This window comes from Hemitrygon akajei, chromosome 21 (assembly GCF_048418815.1).
Source record: "Hemitrygon akajei chromosome 21, sHemAka1.3, whole genome shotgun sequence".
NCBI classification, from domain to species: Eukaryota; Metazoa; Chordata; class Chondrichthyes; order Myliobatiformes; family Dasyatidae; genus Hemitrygon; species Hemitrygon akajei.
In genome coordinates, this window is record NC_133144.1 from 37,827,118 (window position 1) to 37,846,585 (window position 19,468).

Here is a 19,468-nt window from a genome sequence, read left to right on the forward strand (position 1 = left end):
GGTTGGAGTTTCATCTGCTCATGACAGAATGTGTTTTGTACCCAGTGTGGATGAGAGATCGCACCCTATAATTGGAATTGCACTCAATGATTCTAAATGACTTCATGGAAAATTCTTTCACTTTTCTGCTGAAAGCTGATAAATGAAGTCTGGATGGGTTCAAGTGCATAGCTTACCTTTTGCTTAGTTGTTCAGTATTCATTTAAACTAATCACTTAATTGGTATCAGTCAGACTTATCATTTGCACTCATTTTAGAGCTGAGCTGAACTATATTTGATTCCTTCCTCCAAGTTGGTTTTGAGGCATGCCCAAAGAAACACACAGAAAGCAGTTTTCTTAACTAGAATTAGCAGATTTCCAAGTCCTTTAATTGTTGTTTGCATTGTTAATAACTTTTGTCAGATTTTAAATTTTTTTGAGACATTACTGTAAATTCAGGCACTTGTGACAGATTGTACCTATAATGTTTAACTGAGGGTTTGTTGATTAAATGTTTTCATGTCAGAACTTGTTGATGGATTCCAAGCTTGGATGAAATATTATATTTAGGTTGATTTGCCATAGTTCCAGCATCTTCTGATCATATCACTTGGGGTAACATGAGACCAGGACATAGCACAGGATTTTGTCAGCTTATTGTCCTCAGCCAAAATGTCTTTTTTTCATCATCAATGGAATTCCTTCCAATGGAAGATCACAAATAGGAATGTTTTTTGATAATAGTCCAATTTCAATTGGATCTCCTCAGAAGTTGACCATCTGTCATTGCTGATAAGTGGCAAGTAACATTGATCTCTAACAAGTGAGTAGCCACCTACTCTTGACATATATTACCCTGAGATTCATTTTCTTGCAGGCAATCACAGTAGAAGAAAGAAATGGCATAACATCATTGAAAAATTAAACACAAAGACTAACTAACAACCAGTGTGCAAAAGAAGGCAATCTGTGCAAGTACAAAATAACATCAATCATAATAATAAATAAAAATAATACTGAAAGCATGAGGTGTAGAGTCCATGGGTTGTGGTTTCAGTTTTGAGTTGAGGTGAGTGAAGTTATCCACACTAGTTCAGGAGCCTGATGGTTGAAGGGTAATAACTGTTCCTGAATAATGTTCATCCCTCCAACATGAGTGCACCATGGCTTCACCATGCACTATCTACAAAATATACTGCAGATAATTACTTATGATACACTGACCTCTCAAACCTTTGACTCCCATAATCAAGAGGAGGAGGCAGATGGTGACATTACCACATACAGGTTACCCTCCAAATCACAGTTCATTTAAATTTCAAAGATGAAAATAGATTTGTTATCAAAGTACATGTATGTCATCATATACAACCCTGAGATTCATTTTCTTACAGGTAATCACATTAAATACAAGAAGCACCATGGAATCAATGATAGACCACAACCACCAGGAGGGACAACAAACAATGAGAAAAAATAACAATAAGCTGTACAAATGCAAAAAAGGAAGAGAAATAAATGAAAGAAAGAATGAATGAATAAATAAACATTAAATATTGAGAACATGAGATGAGTCCTTGAAAGCCAGTCCATAGATTGTGGGAACAATTTGGTGATGGGGGTAAGTGAAGTTGAGTGAAGTTATCCCCTTTGGTTCAAGAGCCTGATAGTTCAGAGGTAATAACTGTTTCTGAACCTGGTGGTGCAAGTCTTGAGGCTCTTCTACCTCCTTCCTGATGGTAGCAGCAAGAAGAGAGCATGGCCTGCGGAGTGGGGGTCTTCAATGATGCATGCTGCTTTCCTGTGAAAGTGCTTCTTGCAGATGTGCCCAATAGTGGGGGTGGGTGGAATATGTTCCCTTTTCTCATTGAGTCTACAGCTTGGAAACCCAACTTGCTAACAGTGTTCAAATATCTCTATTAACCAGAACCGCAGCTGTATAAATAATGTGGCAATGTGGTGACAAAAGCTGTTCAGTGGCTGAGAATCCTGCAGTGAGTGATATAGTTCCTGACACCCCAAGACATTTCTAACGTTTACAAGGACCAAATCAGCAACACAATGGAGTAATTACCACTTGCCCGGATCATTGCAATGCCAATAACTTTCAAGAAATCTGCACTATTCAGGGTAACACAACCTGCTTAACTTGCACCCCAAAAAAACAATTTAAGCATTCATTCACAGTGCTGCAGCATGTACAGTTTACAAAATGCACCAGTTTCATAGCCAGACTATTCTAACAGTGCCTCACTGCTCACATCAAGATAAGGACAGCAGGTTAGTGGAGATAGGTCACTATCTACAGGTTTCCGTCTGATAAGGAAATACATTGTTATTGCTGGATATAATTCCTGGAACTCCAAGTTCAACTCCATGGAGTTTCAAGAAGTCAGCTGACCATCACTATCCCTAGGGCAATTAGAGATATGCAGTAAGTGTTGGCTTTGCTAGTGATGCCTAGATCCTGAAAATTAGAGTCATAGATTTATCAGCATCGAAACAGACCATTCAGTCCATCACATCTGTGCCAACCGTCATGCCTATTTATACAAATCCCTTTTGTCTGCATTAATTCCATACCCTTCTATACCTTGCCCTTTTAATTACCTGTCTGGAAACCTCTTACATGTTATTACTCATCTGGCAGCCCATTCTAGAGATCAACTATTCTTTCTGAGAAAAATTTACTCCTCAGATCCCCTTTAAGCCTCTTCCCTCTCACCCTAAACCTATGACCTCTTGGCTATCAACCAACTTTATCAATATTTCTCATAATTGTATTTACCTCTAACAAATAATCTCTCGACCTCCGTTGTTCCAGGGAAAAAGACCGGACTATCTAATCAATCTTTATAATTCAGGACCAACAATATAGGCAACGTCTGTGTGAATCTTTCCTGCACCCTTATTAGTTTTATCATATCTTGCTCATGATACTCATGGTGCAGTCTAACATGTACAACTGTGATGAGGTAGCCTAACTCTTACACTCAATTCTTTGGCTAATGAAAGTAAGAATAGCTTATGCCTTCTTCACCACTCTCCTTACCTGTGTTAAAACTTTCAACTACTATAAACTTGAACTTCCAAATCTCTCTTTTTAACAACACTCCAAGAGCACACCAGGTTAGGCCCTCAGAATTATAAACACATTTCTTTGCTAACTTTTTACTCCTAATATATTTATAGAATCTTATAGGATTCTACTTAATCTATCCACCAAGAAATATATCATGGCCCCTTTTTGTGCTATTAATTTCCTTTATCACCTGGACTTCTCAAGGGACCTATTCCTCCTTTTTCCTGAACAAACCTCAATATCTCTCTTGAAGCGAGATTCACTAATCTTGACAGCCTTGCCCTTCACTCCAACAGGCACATATGGTACTAATCCCACTTTTTAAATCTTTCCCACTTGCCAGAAATTCCCTTAACTCCCCCAATCAGCATTTGAGAGTTCCTGTCTACTGCAATTGAAATGAGCCTTTCCATCAATTTAGGATCTGAGGACCAGACTTCTTGTTTTTCATGACTATTTTGAAGTATTGCGCCAATTTGCCAACCCATGCTCTGAGCTCATCTCTCTTTTTGTATTACAGTCAATACACTTTAGTCCAGCCAAGCTCCCTGCCCTGTCCCTGCTTGTCCTTTCTACTGAACTCACTTGCTTGAACCACTATATTTGTTTCATGTTTCTCATCTACAACTTTAGGTCCTACCCTGCCTGCCAGACTAAAAGAAATCTTTGTTTTGCTTTACTTTTCCTTCAGCAGAGGCAATTCAGCAAAGAGGCTAAACACATTTGCAAAGACTGGAGACTTTCCAAAGGTATAGAAAGTGATAGATTGTGTTCATGTGGTTCCTGGGCTAACCTTTCAATGAGTTCTACATAAATCATTCTCTTAATTGACAGCTCTTGGTGGACATGAGAAGAAAGTTATCATGGTCAATGCCAGATATGCTCAGCGAAATAACATTTTCTTAGAGAGTACTTGCCTTATTTACCTGCTGAATTGCTTGAGGGATGGAGCTTCATGGAGAGAGTGAAACTCATTTTGCCTATTTGTTCATCTTTGTTCAACACTCATGAGAGGTATTACAAGCTCAGAAGCAGCTTTCTTCTCTTTAGCTGTTGCTGGTGATTGGCTCTTATAACACTTCTAATTACAGTTTCCCTCATGGAAAGTCCACTGTGTGAAGTCCTCTGCACACAGCTCTCCTGGCAATCATGCTGAAGTTGCCAGTGCTTTCTTTCAATCAGTTTAGAAATTAGTTTAGAAACCTGGCTTTTCCACTGATGAATTGAAAATTCTGAGGTGGAGAAACTTGGATAATATTTGTGCAGTAATTAGAAGTAGCTCGGAGAAAAATTGCCAACCTTCGGATTAAATAGTGCAGCGGGATGCTCCATTGTTTGCGAATCCGGCAACAATCTGCCCTTGAATGTGTGCTGCATCTTCGTCTTAAATCGTGGATGATCAGTGTAGGTGGATCAGTAATTTAAATTTGCTGGTGAGATGTTGCAAGAAAAATCATAAATGGTTAGGGCCATGCTTCCCCGGAATCAGCAAATCTGCCAGATGAATGAAACTGAGGAAGGTAAGCTATTTACAGCTGTGTTTGTGGGCAAAGACAGAGAACAAGCAATGCTTCTTCTTGTTCCCAGAGGCAAACTTGCTGTCTTTCCTAACTAGGATTGGCCTTAACAAACATCTTGCTCGTTCTACCTGATCGTGGAGTTACTGAATCTGCTCATTTTGTGGCTGCATTGAATCTACCCTCCACCCCTCTTCCAGTAAATATTGAGGAGAACATGTCCTCCAACTGAATGAGATTGGGAAGAATGGACAGGAGATCAAGATACCATCCATGAAGAATGTCTTGATGCATATTTCTGTTGGGATTGCCCAATGTAAACGTGTTTACCTTACATTCTTTTTAAATTTTACATTTCAAATATTGACAGAGCTTGTTCAGCATATTGAGTCTTTGTCAGCTTTCAGACCAAATTTATCAATCCCATGTCCATGCATTTCCCTGCAACCTATTCTCTCTCACAAGCCCATCAACATCACCCTGTGTGTCCACACATCCAATTACATTAAGGGCAATTTACAGAAGCCAATTAACTTACCAACCTGCATGTCTTTGAAAGATGGTAGGGGAAAAAATTATAGACTTTGCCCTGGTGTAATGCTCTTTCTTCATTTTTAGATTTTATTCTTAATGTGATGTGGATATGGTTAAACTGTGAAAATTTAACATAGTGGCTGAATCATTGGCAATCTATCTGTAAACAAGGCTCCAAAGGAACTAAGAGTGAAAAGTTTGTTTCGCTTTCGTTGTTTATGGTAACGGAACTTAAATAAAATGTGCCAATACTTTCATCTAAATCTATCTTTATTTTTCCCGCAATAGAAACAGAAACTGATAAAACTGCAGGTCAGACAGTATCTGTGGAATGCTCAACCCTCCACAGATATAGTTTGGCTTGTCGATACTTCCAGTAGTTTTTGCTTCCATTTCAGATTCCCAGCTTATGAAAGCTTTTCCTTTTGAGTTTTTTTGACTTCATTCCAGCTTGTTTTAAAAAAAAAGTTTCCATTTGAAGAAATATCGGATGGTGACAGACTTCTTAACTCATGAATGATCAGCTTCAGCCTGAAGTAGAACTTTAGCATGTCTCACTCCCAATGTACTAAATACATTATTACAGCAATTTCAATTTCAATTCTACTCACAGGCAGTGGAATACTTTGGCACATTCAGTGGCTTCATAATGCAGGTCTATCTTTCTTTTATTTTTAAAAGTAAAGTTGTGAAGTCAGCCAAAAAAAAATGGCAATCAATTTGCCATCATTCCCACGTAATAATGCATCCCCTTTCCCCCACTGCACTAAAGCATCAGCCATTATATTTGAACTTACAGCATTCTGACATTGAGGCATGTTCTGACATTGAGCTGAGTTGATATTGTGATATTGATAAGATAGGATACACTTTCTAGAGCAGAATGTTTTGTACAGAAAAATATGATTTAGCTATAAACTGAACTTATACAATCTAAATAATGTGTTTTTGTTACCTAACTGAATCACTGCCATAAGTTTGCAGACAAACTTCCATTACTGTTTTGATTAAAACACAGCTAGCCACGTGAGTGTTCATATCAAACAATGGAAGGATTCAACTTTGACTTGGTGGTGAAGACCAGAATAAGAGTCAGATGTAGACTATTTAGGGAAGCAGCTCCTTACGTAAAGGATGTGAATATCTGAAATTGTTCCTTACTTCCATCCTCTCACTGCCCTACACTTTCAGTTCTACATCTCTCTCCAATAAAATAAATGGTTGAGCCTTGAGATAAAGAAAACAGAATTAAATGGAGATTGGTAGATTTTTTTTATTAGGATATGGCAAGATAGGGAGGTGAAGTTAGATTGCAGGTGAAGTTAGTGTCTGGATCATGGAATAGGTTTGATGGGGTGAGCGGCTTTCTCCTGTCTGTGTACGAGCAAAGTGAAATGTTCTAATTCCCATTACCAACAGCCCTCAGCAGGTATTTCTGAACTACTTTTAGCACTGCTTTGATGAATTGATCAGTTGATCTCTGATTTCTCTTTTGCACAGGTATGCCGTGGCAGTGCGGAATCATCACGTTTGCCCTGTGGACAACTGGTACGGTAATCTGGCATTTCTTACTTTGCAGTGGAAAGATAGGGGTACAATATCTTAGAGTTTTCCAAAGGTCTATCTAATCTGAATATTCCAACAAATCTGATTTTCAACGTCTACTTAGTTGTCACTATTGTGTTAAAATATCACACTAGCAGATTTGGACTTGTGCCATTCATTGTCCTTTATTGGGTTTAAGAATAGAAGTATAAGTAGTTCATCATGGGATGGTCCTTAAAATGTTTCTGAAATTTATCAAATGCTCACTAAAATAGATTTCTAAGTTTTTGGAACAATGGCAACAACCTATGTTCATAGTATACCAAGTAGTGATATCAAACAATATTTGTCATCAAGCTACACATTGTGATACACAACCATCAAACATTTTAATGCTGGTGGAACGCAGCAGGCCAGGCAGCATCTATAGGGAAGGGTCTCGGCCCGAAAGGTCGACAGCGCTTCTCCCTATAGATGCTACCTGGCCTGCTGTGTTCCACCAGCATTTTGTGCGTGTTGCTTGAATTTCCAGCATCTGCAGATTTCCTCGTATTTGCATCAAACATTTTTAAAGGTGGCTAAGTGGAGGACCTGAGTTATATGGAAAGTTTGAATAGGTTAGGACTTTATTGCTTGGAATGTAGAAGATTGAGGGGAGATTTGATAGAGGTATACAAAATTATGTGGCCTAGTGGATAAGGCATCGGTCTAGTGATCTGAAGGTCACTGGTTCGAGCCTCAGCTGAAGCAGTGCGTTGTGTCCTTGAGCAAGGCACTTAACAACACATTGCTCTGCGACGACACTGGTGCCAAGCTGCTTGGGTCCTAGTGCCCTTCTCTTGGACAACATTGGTAGCGTGGAGAGGTGAAGGCTTGCAGCTTGGGCAACTGCCAGTCTCCCATACAACCCTGCCCAGGCCTGCGCCATGGAAACCTTTCAAGGCACAAATTCATGGTCTCACGAGACTGACGGATGCCTATTATTACAAAATTATGAGAGGTATAGATAGGGTAAGACAAGCAGGTTTTTCCTGCTGAGGTTGGGTGGGACTACAACTAGAGGTCATGGGTTAAGAGTGAAAGGTGTAAAGTCTAAGGGGAGCATGAGGGGAAACTTTTTCACTTAGAGCATCGTGAGAGTGTGGAACGAGCTGCCAGCACAAGTGGTGCATGTGAGCTTGATTTCAGTGTTCAAGAGAATTTTGGATGGGTGCATGGATGGTAGGGGTATGGAGGCCTATGGTCTCAGTGCGGGTTGATGGGAGTGGGAAGTTTAAATGGTTCAGCATGAACTTGATAGGCCAAAGGGCCTGTTTCTGTGCTGTACTTTTCTGTGACTTTGTGTCTCTTTGATTTAATTACTCTAAAGAAGAAATAATGTATAGGGAAGCAAAGAAGTGTAGGAAAGCAATTCCTTAACCATATAACTATATAACAATTACAGCACGGAAACAGGCCATCTCGGCCCTTCTAGTCCGTGCAGAACGCTTACTCTCACTTAGTCCCACCGACCTGCACTCAGCCCATAACCCTCCATTCCTTTTGCTGTCCATATACCTATCCAATTTTACTTTAAATGACAATACTGAACCTGCCTCTACCACTTCTACTGGAAGCTCGTTCCACACAGCTACCACTCTCTGAGTAAAGAAGTTCCCCCTCGTGTTACCCTTAAACTTTTGCCCCTTAATCTTCAACTCATGTCCTCTTGTTTGAATCTCCCCTACTCTCGATGGAAAAAGCCTATCCACGTCAACTCTATCTAACCCCTCATAATTTTAAATACCTCTCTCAAGTCCCCCCTCAACCTTCTACACTCCAAAGAATAAAGACCTAACTTGTTCAACCTTCCTCTGTAACTTAGGTGCTGAAACTCAGGTAACATTCTAGTAAATCTCCTCTGTACTCTCTCTATTTTGTTGACATCTTTCCTATAATTCGATGACCAGAACTGTACACAATACTCCAAATTTGGCCTCACCAATGCCTTGTACAATTTTAACATTACATCCCAACTCCTATACTCAATGCTCTGATTTATAAAGGCCAGCATACCAAAAGCTTTCTTCACCACCCTATCCACATGAGATTCCACCTTCAGGGAACTATGCACCATTATTCCTAGATCACTCTGTTCTACTGCATTCCTCAATGCCCTACCATTTACCATGTATGTCCTATTTTGATTAGTCCTACCAAAATGTAGCACCTCACACTTATCAGCATTAAACTCCATTTGCCATCTTTCAGCCCACTCTTCTAACTGGCCTAAAGCTCTCTATAAGCTTTGAAAACCTACTTCATTATCCACAACACCACTTATGTTAGTATCATCTGTATACTTACTAATCCAATTTACCACCCCATCATCCAGATCATTAATGTATATGACAAATAACATTGGACCCAGTACAGATCCCTGAAGCACACCACTAGTAACTAGCCTCCAACCTGACAAACAGTTATCCACCATTACTCTCTGGCATCTCCCACCCAGCCACTGTTGAATCCATTTTTCTACTTCAATATTAATACCTAACAATTGAACCTTCCTAACTAACCTTCCATGTGGAACCTTGTCAAAGGCCTTCCTGAAGTCTATATAGACAACATCCACTGCTTTACCCTCACCAACTTTCCTAGTAACCTCTTCAAAAAATTCAATAAGATTTGTCAAACATGACCCTCCATGCACAAATCTATGTTGACTGTTCCTAATCAGACCCTGTCTATCCAGATAATTATATATACCATCTCTAAGAATACTTTCCATTAATTTACCCACTACTGACGTCAAACTTACAGGCCGATAATTGCTAGGTTTACTCTTAGAGCCCTTTTTAAACGATGGAACCACATGAGCAATACACCAATCCTCTGGCACCATCCCCGTTTCTAATGACATTTGAAATATTTCTGTCAGAGCCCGTGCTATTTCTATACTAATTTCCCTCAAGGTCCTAGGGAATATCCTGTCAGGATCTGGAGACTTATCCACTTTTATATTCCTTAAAAGCGCCAGTACTTCCTCTTCTTTAATCATCATAGTTTCCATAACTACTACCCTACTTGTTTTCCTTACCTTACACAATTCAATATCCTTCTCCTTAGTGAATACCGAAGAAATGAAATTGTTCAAAATCTCCCCCATCACTCTTGGCTCATAGCTGTCCACTCTAATTCTGTAAAGGACCAATTTTATCCCTCACTATCCTTTTGCTATTAATATAACTGTAGAAACCCTTTGGATTTATTTTCACCTTACTTGCCAAAGCAACCTCTTATCTTCTTTTAGCTTTTCTAATTTCTTTCAAGATTCTTTTTACATTCTTTATATTCCTCGAGCACCTCATTTACTCAATGCTGCCTATATTTATTGTAGATCTCTCTCTTTTTCTGAACCAAGTTTCCAATATCCCTTGAAAACTATGGCTCGCTCAAACTTTTAACCTTTCGTTTCAACCTAACAGATTCTGTACCCTCAAAATTTCACCTTTAAATGACTTCCATTTCTCTATTACATCCTTCCCATAAAACAAATTGTCCCAATCCACTCCTTCTAAATCCTTTTGCATCTCCTCAAAGTTAGCCTTTCTCCAATCAAAAATCTCAACCCTGGGTCCAGTCCTATCCTTCTCCATAATTATATTGAAACTAATGGCATTGTGATCACTGGACCCAAAGTGCTCCCCAACACATACCTCCATCACCTGACCTATCTCATTCCCTAAAGGATTCTCTAGTTCATACCTCTATGTGTTGCTGCAAAAAACTATCTTGCACACATTTTACAAACTCCAAACCATCCAGCCCTTTTACAGAATGGGCTTCCCAGTCTATGTGTGGAAAATTATAATCTTGTGCTTACTACAAATATCTGCTATCTCCTTATAAATTTGCTCCTCCAATTCTCGCTCCCCATTAGGTGGTCTATAATACACCCCTATAAGTGTTACTACACCTTTCCCATTCCTCAATTCCACCCAAATAGCCTCCCTAGACAAGTTCTCTAATCTATCCTGCCAAAGCATCGCTGTAATATTTTCTCTGACAAGCAATGCAACACCTCCCCCTCTTTTCCTTCTGACTCTATCACACCTGAAGCAATGAAATCCAGGAATATTTAGTTGCCAATTACGCCCCTCCTGCAACCGTGTTTCACTAATAGCTATAACATCGTATTTCCAGGTATCAATCCATGCTCTAAGCTCATCCACCTTTTTTACAATGCTCCTAGCATTAAAATAGATGCGTTTAAGACATTCTCCACCTCTTACTCTCTGTTTATTCATAATGGTGCAACAACTTTATTATCTTTTACTTCCTTCTCCCCTACATCTTCGGTCTGAGCGCTCCCCTTCTCTATCACCTGTCTATCCTCCCTCACACACTGTCTACTAGCTTTCTCTATTTTTGAACTAACCTCCTCTCTCATCGTCTCTTCAACTTGATTCCCAACCCCCAACAATTCTAGTTTAAAGTCTCCCCAGTAGCGTTAGCAAATCTCCCTGCCAGGATATTGGTCTTCCTAGGATTCAAGTGCAACCCGTCCATTTTGCACACCTCCCCAAAAGAGGTCCCAATGATCCAGAAATTTGAATCTCTGCCCCCTGCTCCAATCCCTCAGCCATGCATTTATCCTCCACCTCATTCCATTCCTACTCTCACTGTCGTGTGGCACAGGCAGTAATCCCGAGATTACTACTTCTGCGGTCCTTCTTCTCAACTCCCTTCCTAACTCCCTATATTCTCCTTTCAGGACCTCTTCCCTTTTTCTACCTATGTCTTTGGTACCTATATGTACCATGACCTCTGGCTCCTCACCCTCCCACTTCAGGATATCTTGGACACAATCAGAAACATCCTGGATCCTTGCACCAAATGGACCAAACTACCATTTGGGTCTCCTGACTGCGTCCACAGAATCGCCTATCTGACCCCCTAACTATCGAGTCCCCCATTACTACTGCCTTCTTCTTCCTTTCCCTACCCTTCTGAGCTACAGGGCTAGACTCGGTGCCGGAGGTGCGGCCACTGTTGCTTCCCCCAGGTAGGCTGTTCCCCCCCCCCCCCCAACAGTACTCAAACATGAGTACTAATTGTCAAGAGGTACAGCCACTGGGGTACTCTCTAGTACTTGACTCTTCCCCTTCCTTCTCCTAACCGTGACCCACTTGTCTGTCTCCCGCGGCCCCGGTGTGACCACCTGCCTGTAACTCCTCTCTATCAACTCCTCACTCTCCTTGACCAGACGAAGGTCATCGAGCTGCAGCTCCAGTTCCCTAACACGGTCCCTTAGGAGCTGCAGCTCAGCGCACCTGGCGCAGATGTGGACGTCCGGGAGGCTAGGAGGCTCCAGGACCTCCCACATCCGACACGGAGAACAACAAGCTGCCCTCACACTCATACTTCCCCCTTTCCTCAAATAATAGAAAAAACTGAAACCTAAACGTACCTTGCCTCACCCGTTGCCACCTAAGCCCATTGAGCCAAAGCCCTTAAGCCTTCACTTTGTTCCCGGCTCACTCCGCTGCCCGCTGTATAAGGCTGTGTTCCTTTTAAATCTTGCGCGCTTCACTGCCCGACGTCACATGCCTGTGCAGTCCCACCTGTCTTAACCCCAATGAGAAGAAGAAAACATCAAAATGGCTCCTGCCGCACTCCCGTTCTGATCCTCAGACTTCCTTCTCCAAATTAACTTGGAAATAGGATTCTCCTTCTTAAAGCAGAAAAAGGTAATGGATGATTTAATAGTAGAAGAGTTCAGAAATAAAAGGGATTTTCACAAAATACTTTCATTGGCAGAGTTGTGAGCAAGAGGATGCAGTTTTAGAACTGGTAAAATAATAATAATAGCGATAAGGAGAAACTGCAATGCACTGCTTAAAGAGGCATTGAGGCAGATTCAAATGTAACTTCCAGAAAACATAGTTAACATACACAAACATAAGACGTCTGAAGGACTGTAGAAAGTTTAGAGGAGTGGAATTAATTGAATTACTATTCCAAAAAGCTGCACGGGCATGCTGGGTTGAATGGACTTGTTTTTTTATTATTTTCAGGGGAATTTTCAGCATGGGTTGGTTTTGGTCCAAGTAATACTTTAGCCTATGGCTCTCCAAATTGTTGGCAAGGATACCTGCAAAATCCCAGCTGTCTATATTTATCATGCATTATTTTCCCAAGTCACTCTAAAAACCCATACATGGGCAGAAATAAGGTTTTCTTTTGCACATCTGGTTAAAAAATTTAAATTCATATTTTTGAAAAATTGTGATACAGAAGCAGATCATTCTGTCCACTGTGTATGTAACAATCAAACAAGAGTTACACACCTTCCAGGCCGTGACTATGCAAGTGCACAGCCAGAGATTGTGTCCTTCTATTGCAATTCATGTTTCTGGTTTTCCATTTTGTTTTCAATCTCTTGACCATTCACTTACATTGTTTTAAATTCAATGGTTATAAATCTGATTTTCTATTAATCTGTTCTTTCCTAAAGCCCCACGTTTCTATTTGCCTTCTCCTCCAGATCCTGCCCATATTATCTTCTTCCTTCCCTGACTTCCACCCACCCACACCTTCATGTTAGCCCGTCATTCTAAATTTCCTTCTGCTCGACTTGCAGCAAGAACGTTGAATAGCAATTTAAGTCAGCCAAGTCATTCAATTCAGTCCATACCTTTCTAGATCTGGCCCAGGAGCATAGTACTCTGCCAGCATTCCTTTCAGGTCTAATCCTGAATCATTACCCTCTGGTTCACATTGTTTAAATTATTTCCTGATTTCTGGATTGCTAAATCAATGAATGCAATGATAATTATGACTTCATTCTCCATATTATTTGTGCTCAGTGGCTGCTGTTTGTATCATCAATAAAGTGCAATCCAGTTACACTCCTGTGGTATTTGGCGATACCTCACAAACCTCCATTTTTTAACAGTAAGAAGAGCAAAACCATCAAGAGCATCAGAACATGACTGCCTAATGATCCCTGTATTTTATCTGAAGGCAATTGGCATCATGGGGAAAATACTGTGATGCTTGGATGCACACCTTGACTATCAGAGGTCAATTATTCCTGTCCCAGCACATCCACATAGGAGTTTCTCAGTGCTATGTCAAAGGGGAATCTATCTTTGACTTGCAACATTAAATCTGTTGACTTAATAACTGTTTCCAGCATTTTCCCTTTCTTTTATTTCATACCATTGGTGCCTTCATGAAAGCAATAACTGCTGTGATGCTGAAGTGTCAACAGTGGCTAACACAGAAGCGTGCGTCATACCCTGGGTAGAACCAAGGCCGTTGGGTCCTTTGAACTTGCAGCAAGACAAGGGTCTTAGTCTCCTCCCTGTTCTGTGTCATCTTGCACATTCAGTCGACAAACTAGGCAATGCACTGAATATTTTGCTGTGCATCACCGCTTGCATTCTCATTTGGGGCATTTTTATAGTGTGGATGTGGTGAACTAGATATACCTGTCTGACTGCTCCTGTGGCTCCTCCCAAGACCCTGCTGACTGCCCCTGTGGCTCCTCCCACAGACCCCTGTATAAAGGCGACTGTGGCCTGCTGCTCTCCCTCATTTTCCCCAGGATGTAGTGTTGTTCTTCAGTCAATAAAAGCCGATATCTCACTTCCTAAGTCTCGGCGTGAGTTATTGATGGTGCATCAGTGGACTCACCTGTCTGTGAGCCGAAATAATAGATACCCTTCACCTGCTACTTCATGACAGCCAGGGGTCTCCCCTTGTGGGACATATTTAATGATTTTCTCCCTTTTTTGTGACACAATGAAGCTGATTGCCCTTTTCTCACCCTATCAGCCAGAGACTCGTTATCCTCTGAGTAATCCTACGGCTCCATTTGCTTCTCTCTCTCCTCAGGGATCCCATTGACATAGATGAAGAGTATCTCCCTGCTAAGTCAGCGATGCTAAAGATAAAGGCAATAATATGACTATAATGTATTCAGGATTCTTTAGTGCCCAGCCAATAATGGTGGAGGTAATCTGTAAGATACTTTCAAAGGTAATTCTGATACTAAATCTAGAGCATGGCTGTCCCATAGCCCATCAGGAGGAGAATCCTTCCTGCAAAGCCATCACTATTATAGACTAAGAGAGGGTCCCTCTCATGTCTGGGGTATATGTATGTATTGATAGATAGATAGATAGATGTGATATAGATATACTGTATACTGCTGTCCATGAGCGGACAGGTAAGGTGTAGTGAGAACTGTTAATGGCTGGCTGTTCACTGATTGACTAGTTTGGGGAAGGGAGGAATAGTGTAGGTTAAGGAGACAGCTGCCAATTAAAAAGGCAGAATGTAACAATTTCACCCTCACATACCTTGTTAGATTTTACACATCTTTAAGCATTGTTCCATATCTCAGGGTATGTTAGTTCTGGAGGTGAAATTTATTGTTATCTCCTACCAAGTATTTCTAATTGTTATTCTAGACCAGGGGTGGTGAACTCTTTGAGAGTGTGTGCCCAAACTGGTGATAAGATACTAAAAAGCTCTTTTGCTTGCCATGGTAATTCTGAGCCTATTGACTTGTTTATTATTTATTGTAATGCCTGCACTGTTTTGTGCACTTCATGCAGTCCTGGGTAGGTCTGTAGTCTAGTGTAGTTCTTGTGTTTTTTTTTACGTAGTTCAGTGTAGTTTTTGTATTGTTTCATGTAGCATCATGGGTCCTGAAAAATATTGTCTCGTTTTAACTGTGTACTGTATCAGTAGTTACGGTTGGAATGACAATAAAAAGTGACTTGACTTGACTTGAAAAAAAAAAGTATAACATAAACAGATTTAAATAAGTGAATTATTTTAGAAAACTTTTCTAAAATTGTTAATAATCTTTTAAAAAGACAATTGAAATCACGTGTTCTCACAATGGTCTAGCTGGTGCCAAGCTGGCATGAGGAATTTCCTATGAAAGTGTTTCACTGGTTTGGGTTGTAAAAGAGAATTTGTTGCTTAATTTGGCAGTAAAGATAACCGTTATGTATCTTTTTTATTATGGATAAGTTTAAAGGATTGAGGGGTGGCACTGCATGCTGTGTGTCAATAAAATTTTAGCATGTGCCATCTTGGGCACATGTGCCAGAAGTTTGCCACCCTTGGCTAGGATAGTCTTCTTAATGCACACTCACTCCACCAATTATAATCCTTTGTCCCCTTCCCACCCACAACTGCAGCACATTCCCCTCATCAAAAATGATCCCTCTGCCTTGTTCTTTGAATCTGGAATTTGCTCTGTGCTTTCTTCTCTGTACCACTTTTAATACAATCTCATTTTAATAAGTTGCAGCAGTGACATATGCACGTGGCATGGTTCACAATAAGGATTAAAGGCCAAAGACCACAGCTATAGGCCTACTGTAAACAACTATGTTAAATTGCATTGGATATTTTCATTAGGACAGATCTATTTTCAGCATTTTGAGAATAAAAAACACCTGGGCTACTGTAGTCATTATGCTTTGACATCATTTAAAACTAGCACAAGTCTATGAGAAATAATGTTTTACTGGTTTGGTTTCAAAGCAAATAAATTTCTTTGACAGTCAATGTATGATGCGAAACTGAAAAGATTTAACTGGAAACTGGACCTCGCATATTAGAAGAATTAGACTGGATTGCCATTGAATAAACTGGAGGGCTTTGTCCAGAGTATTGTGTGTAGTTCTGGTTACTGTATTACTGGAAGGATGTGAAGGCTTTGGAGACAGTGGTTACATCAAATACTAAAGGACATCGATTTAAGGTGGGGGGGGAGTTTAAAGGAGATTTGTGAGACACGTGTTTTACACAGAGTGATAGGTGCCTGGAACATGTTGCCAAGGGAGGTGGAAGAAGCAGACACGATAGTGGCATTTTACAGACACGTTAACAGGCGGGGAACAGAGAAATATAGACTATGTGCACACAGATGGGATGAGTGTAAATTGGCATCATGGTTGGTACAGACGTCATGAGCCAAAAGGTCTGTTCCTGTGCTGTACTGATTTATGTTCTAGAGCATTTATCCAGTGAATTGGCAGGATTCAGCTAGGATCTGTATGAAACGGAAGGATTAATCTGGCTTATATATTGCATTTCCTTATCCACAGGAAATATTGATGTGATTTTTTTTGTGCTCAAATTAGATTGTCCAACAGATCCCACTCAATTTTTGTTAATAAAAACGGATGATAATTGGAAATACTCAGCAGGTTAGGGGGCGTCGGAGAAAAGAGGAACAGTTAATGTTCTAGTTCCCAGTTAGCTTTCAGTAGCAGAGATGGTGGGGGAGGGTTAGTTAGTGCACTGCTTTCAACCCGGAGTATCGCACTCAATGCTCACAATCTAGTTTTGCCTTCACGGGAAAAATATGATCAGATCAGTGAGCACCTTTATAGGACAGAAAGTTGCTCGAACAAGTTTAAGTTGCAACCCTAGACATGTTACCTCTATTGTAAAGGATTGTTCAGCTGTATGTGGGCTTGTTTGTTATTGAAGTTTCAAAGACAACAGTCACTTCGCCATGCGGCATGACCACTTCAAAAATTTACTCAGAGTACCCACCAGAATAGTTAATGTTAAATGAATGTTATGCATTTATTTTCTAAGAAGTACCATGTCAGCGTTCTCAATCCAGCAAACAGCAATAGCATAAAGACTTCGCAAAAGTTTGGATGTCATTTATAGAGTTCCAATTATCAAAAAAAATCAAAGTGAACAGAAGGTGTTGGAAATGTTAAATCAGAACAAAAATGTTGGAAAATACTCAATCCTGATCCTCTCTTTCTTGTTCACTTATCTCTTCTCTGGATTGACCTTTCCAATACATATTAGATCCTTCTACTCCTGATTCCCTCTCTTGATCGTACACCCTCCTCTGATCACTATACTCATTCACATTTATGTTCTTCTGCACAAATTCACTCTTATTTTTTCCTATTGGCAATTTTCCCCAGGAAATCTTTCCATTTTCTAAATTATCTCTTCCTTTTCTCCAAATTTTCCTTCACCTGATATCTCTGTCAAACCTCAGTAATTCTCCTTCATCTACCCAATGACTATTCCCTTTCAAGGCCTTCCTGCAGGTCACTTCTAGTGACCCAGCAGCCCAAAATCCAAAGCATCATTGCCCTAAACTGTTGATGCCCATGGCTTATCAGTGTCATTTAAATTAGGTACTTTAAACAATAAGGTTGGGTTGTGACCCTAACAATTGTATCCAGATTAGCAAGCCTTGTACAGTGCTGTCTGAGACTAAAATATTCAGTACCCAGCGCTGACAATATTGTAAATGAAAAATGTTTAACTTTTATAATTTTTGAGTCATTACTTGCCCAAAGAAGCAGTGCACTAACTAGCCCTCTGTTCCTTACTCTGTAGAACTTGCCCGAACTGCTGAATATCCCGGTATTTTATGTTTTTTCTACAATGAGGATAATGACAGGTGAAGTGAATGAGCAAAATCTTGGCAAATGTGAGAAAATATGATATTTTTGGCAATAAAATAATCTAACTGGTGATGTTTTGCAGAGTTCTAAGATACAGAGGGATCTGTATGTTCATGGTCATGCAGGTGAAGCAAGTGACCAAGAAACCTAACAGAATATTGTTGTTTGTGGTAGGGGAATACTTTACAAATGTAGGAGGTCTTGCTTCGGTTATCCTTGAGCTGGGTGAACTCTGAACCATTCGAGAGGCTGAGGGGTTGATTGACAGGGACATAGTTACACCCAAGGTGCAGGACACAGGTAACTGGATGATCGTGAGGAGGGGGAAAGGGGATAGGCAGCCTGTGTGGACTTCCTACACAACGACAGGTTGGGGGTTGGATACCATTGGGGGTTGGGGGGTGGGGGATGACCTAGCAGAGGAAAGGTACAGCGGTCAGGTCTCTGGCACTGAGTCTGGCTCTGTGGCTCAGAAGAGGAGGTGGGGTGGGGGAGGAGTGCAGTAGAAATAGGGGATTCCATAGTTAGAGAAGCAGACAGCAAATTCTGTGGAGATGAAAGAGACACACAGATGGTACGTTGCCTCCCAGGGGCCAGGGTCAGGAATGTTTCAGAATGAGTTCACAGCATTCTAAAAATGGAGAGTGGGTAGCCAGAAATCATGGTACATGTTGGTACAATGACATAGGTAGGAAAAAGGAAGAAGCCCTGAAGAGAGCATACAGGGAGTTAAGCAGAACAGTGAAAAGCAGGACCTCCAGGGTAGTAATCTGTGGATTGATATCCGTGCCACTTGTCAGTGACGGTAACAGTAGAGTGATTTGGCAGATGAATGAGTGTTTGAGGAATTGGTGCAGGGGGCAACGTTTTGGATTTCTGGATTATTGGGATCTCTTCTGGAGAAGGTATAATTTGTATGAAAAGGACAGGTTACACCTGAATCCGAGGCAGACCAGTATCTTTGCGGGGAGGTTTGCTGGAGCTATTTGGGAGGGTTTAAACTCATTTAGCAGGGGTATGGGACTAAGGATAGGGGATGTTGGTTTTGAAGTCGATGCAATGTGTAGTGAGACAATGAAGGAGTCATGATGATAGGGCAAAATTGTAGGCAGTGGGATGAGTTGAAGTGTAAAATGCAGCAAAATCGAAAAGGTTATGAATACAGGACTGAAGATATTATATTTGAATGCACGTAGAATACAGAATAAAGTAGATGATCTTGTAGCTCAGTTAGAGATTGGCAGGTATGACATTGTGGGCATCACTGAGACGTGGCTGAAGTAAGGTCATAGTTGAGAGCTTAACATCCAAGGATACACATTGTATTGAAAGCACAGGCAGGTAAGCAGA

General features: G+C 40.6%; 1 protein-coding gene across 2 annotated transcripts in view; it reads left to right on the plus strand.

Moving 5' to 3' along the window:
- LOC140714233 (transmembrane protein 150A-like) overlaps positions 1 to 19,468 on the plus strand; it is a 79,762-nt gene that overhangs the window by 9,651 nt on the left and 50,643 nt on the right. For both annotated transcript variants that reach the window (XM_073025259.1, XM_073025258.1), the window contains one exon: positions 6,615 to 6,662. In XM_073025259.1, coding sequence (XP_072881360.1) covers positions 6,615 to 6,662 — 48 coding nt within the window. The remainder of the gene's footprint in view (positions 1 to 6,614; positions 6,663 to 19,468) is intronic.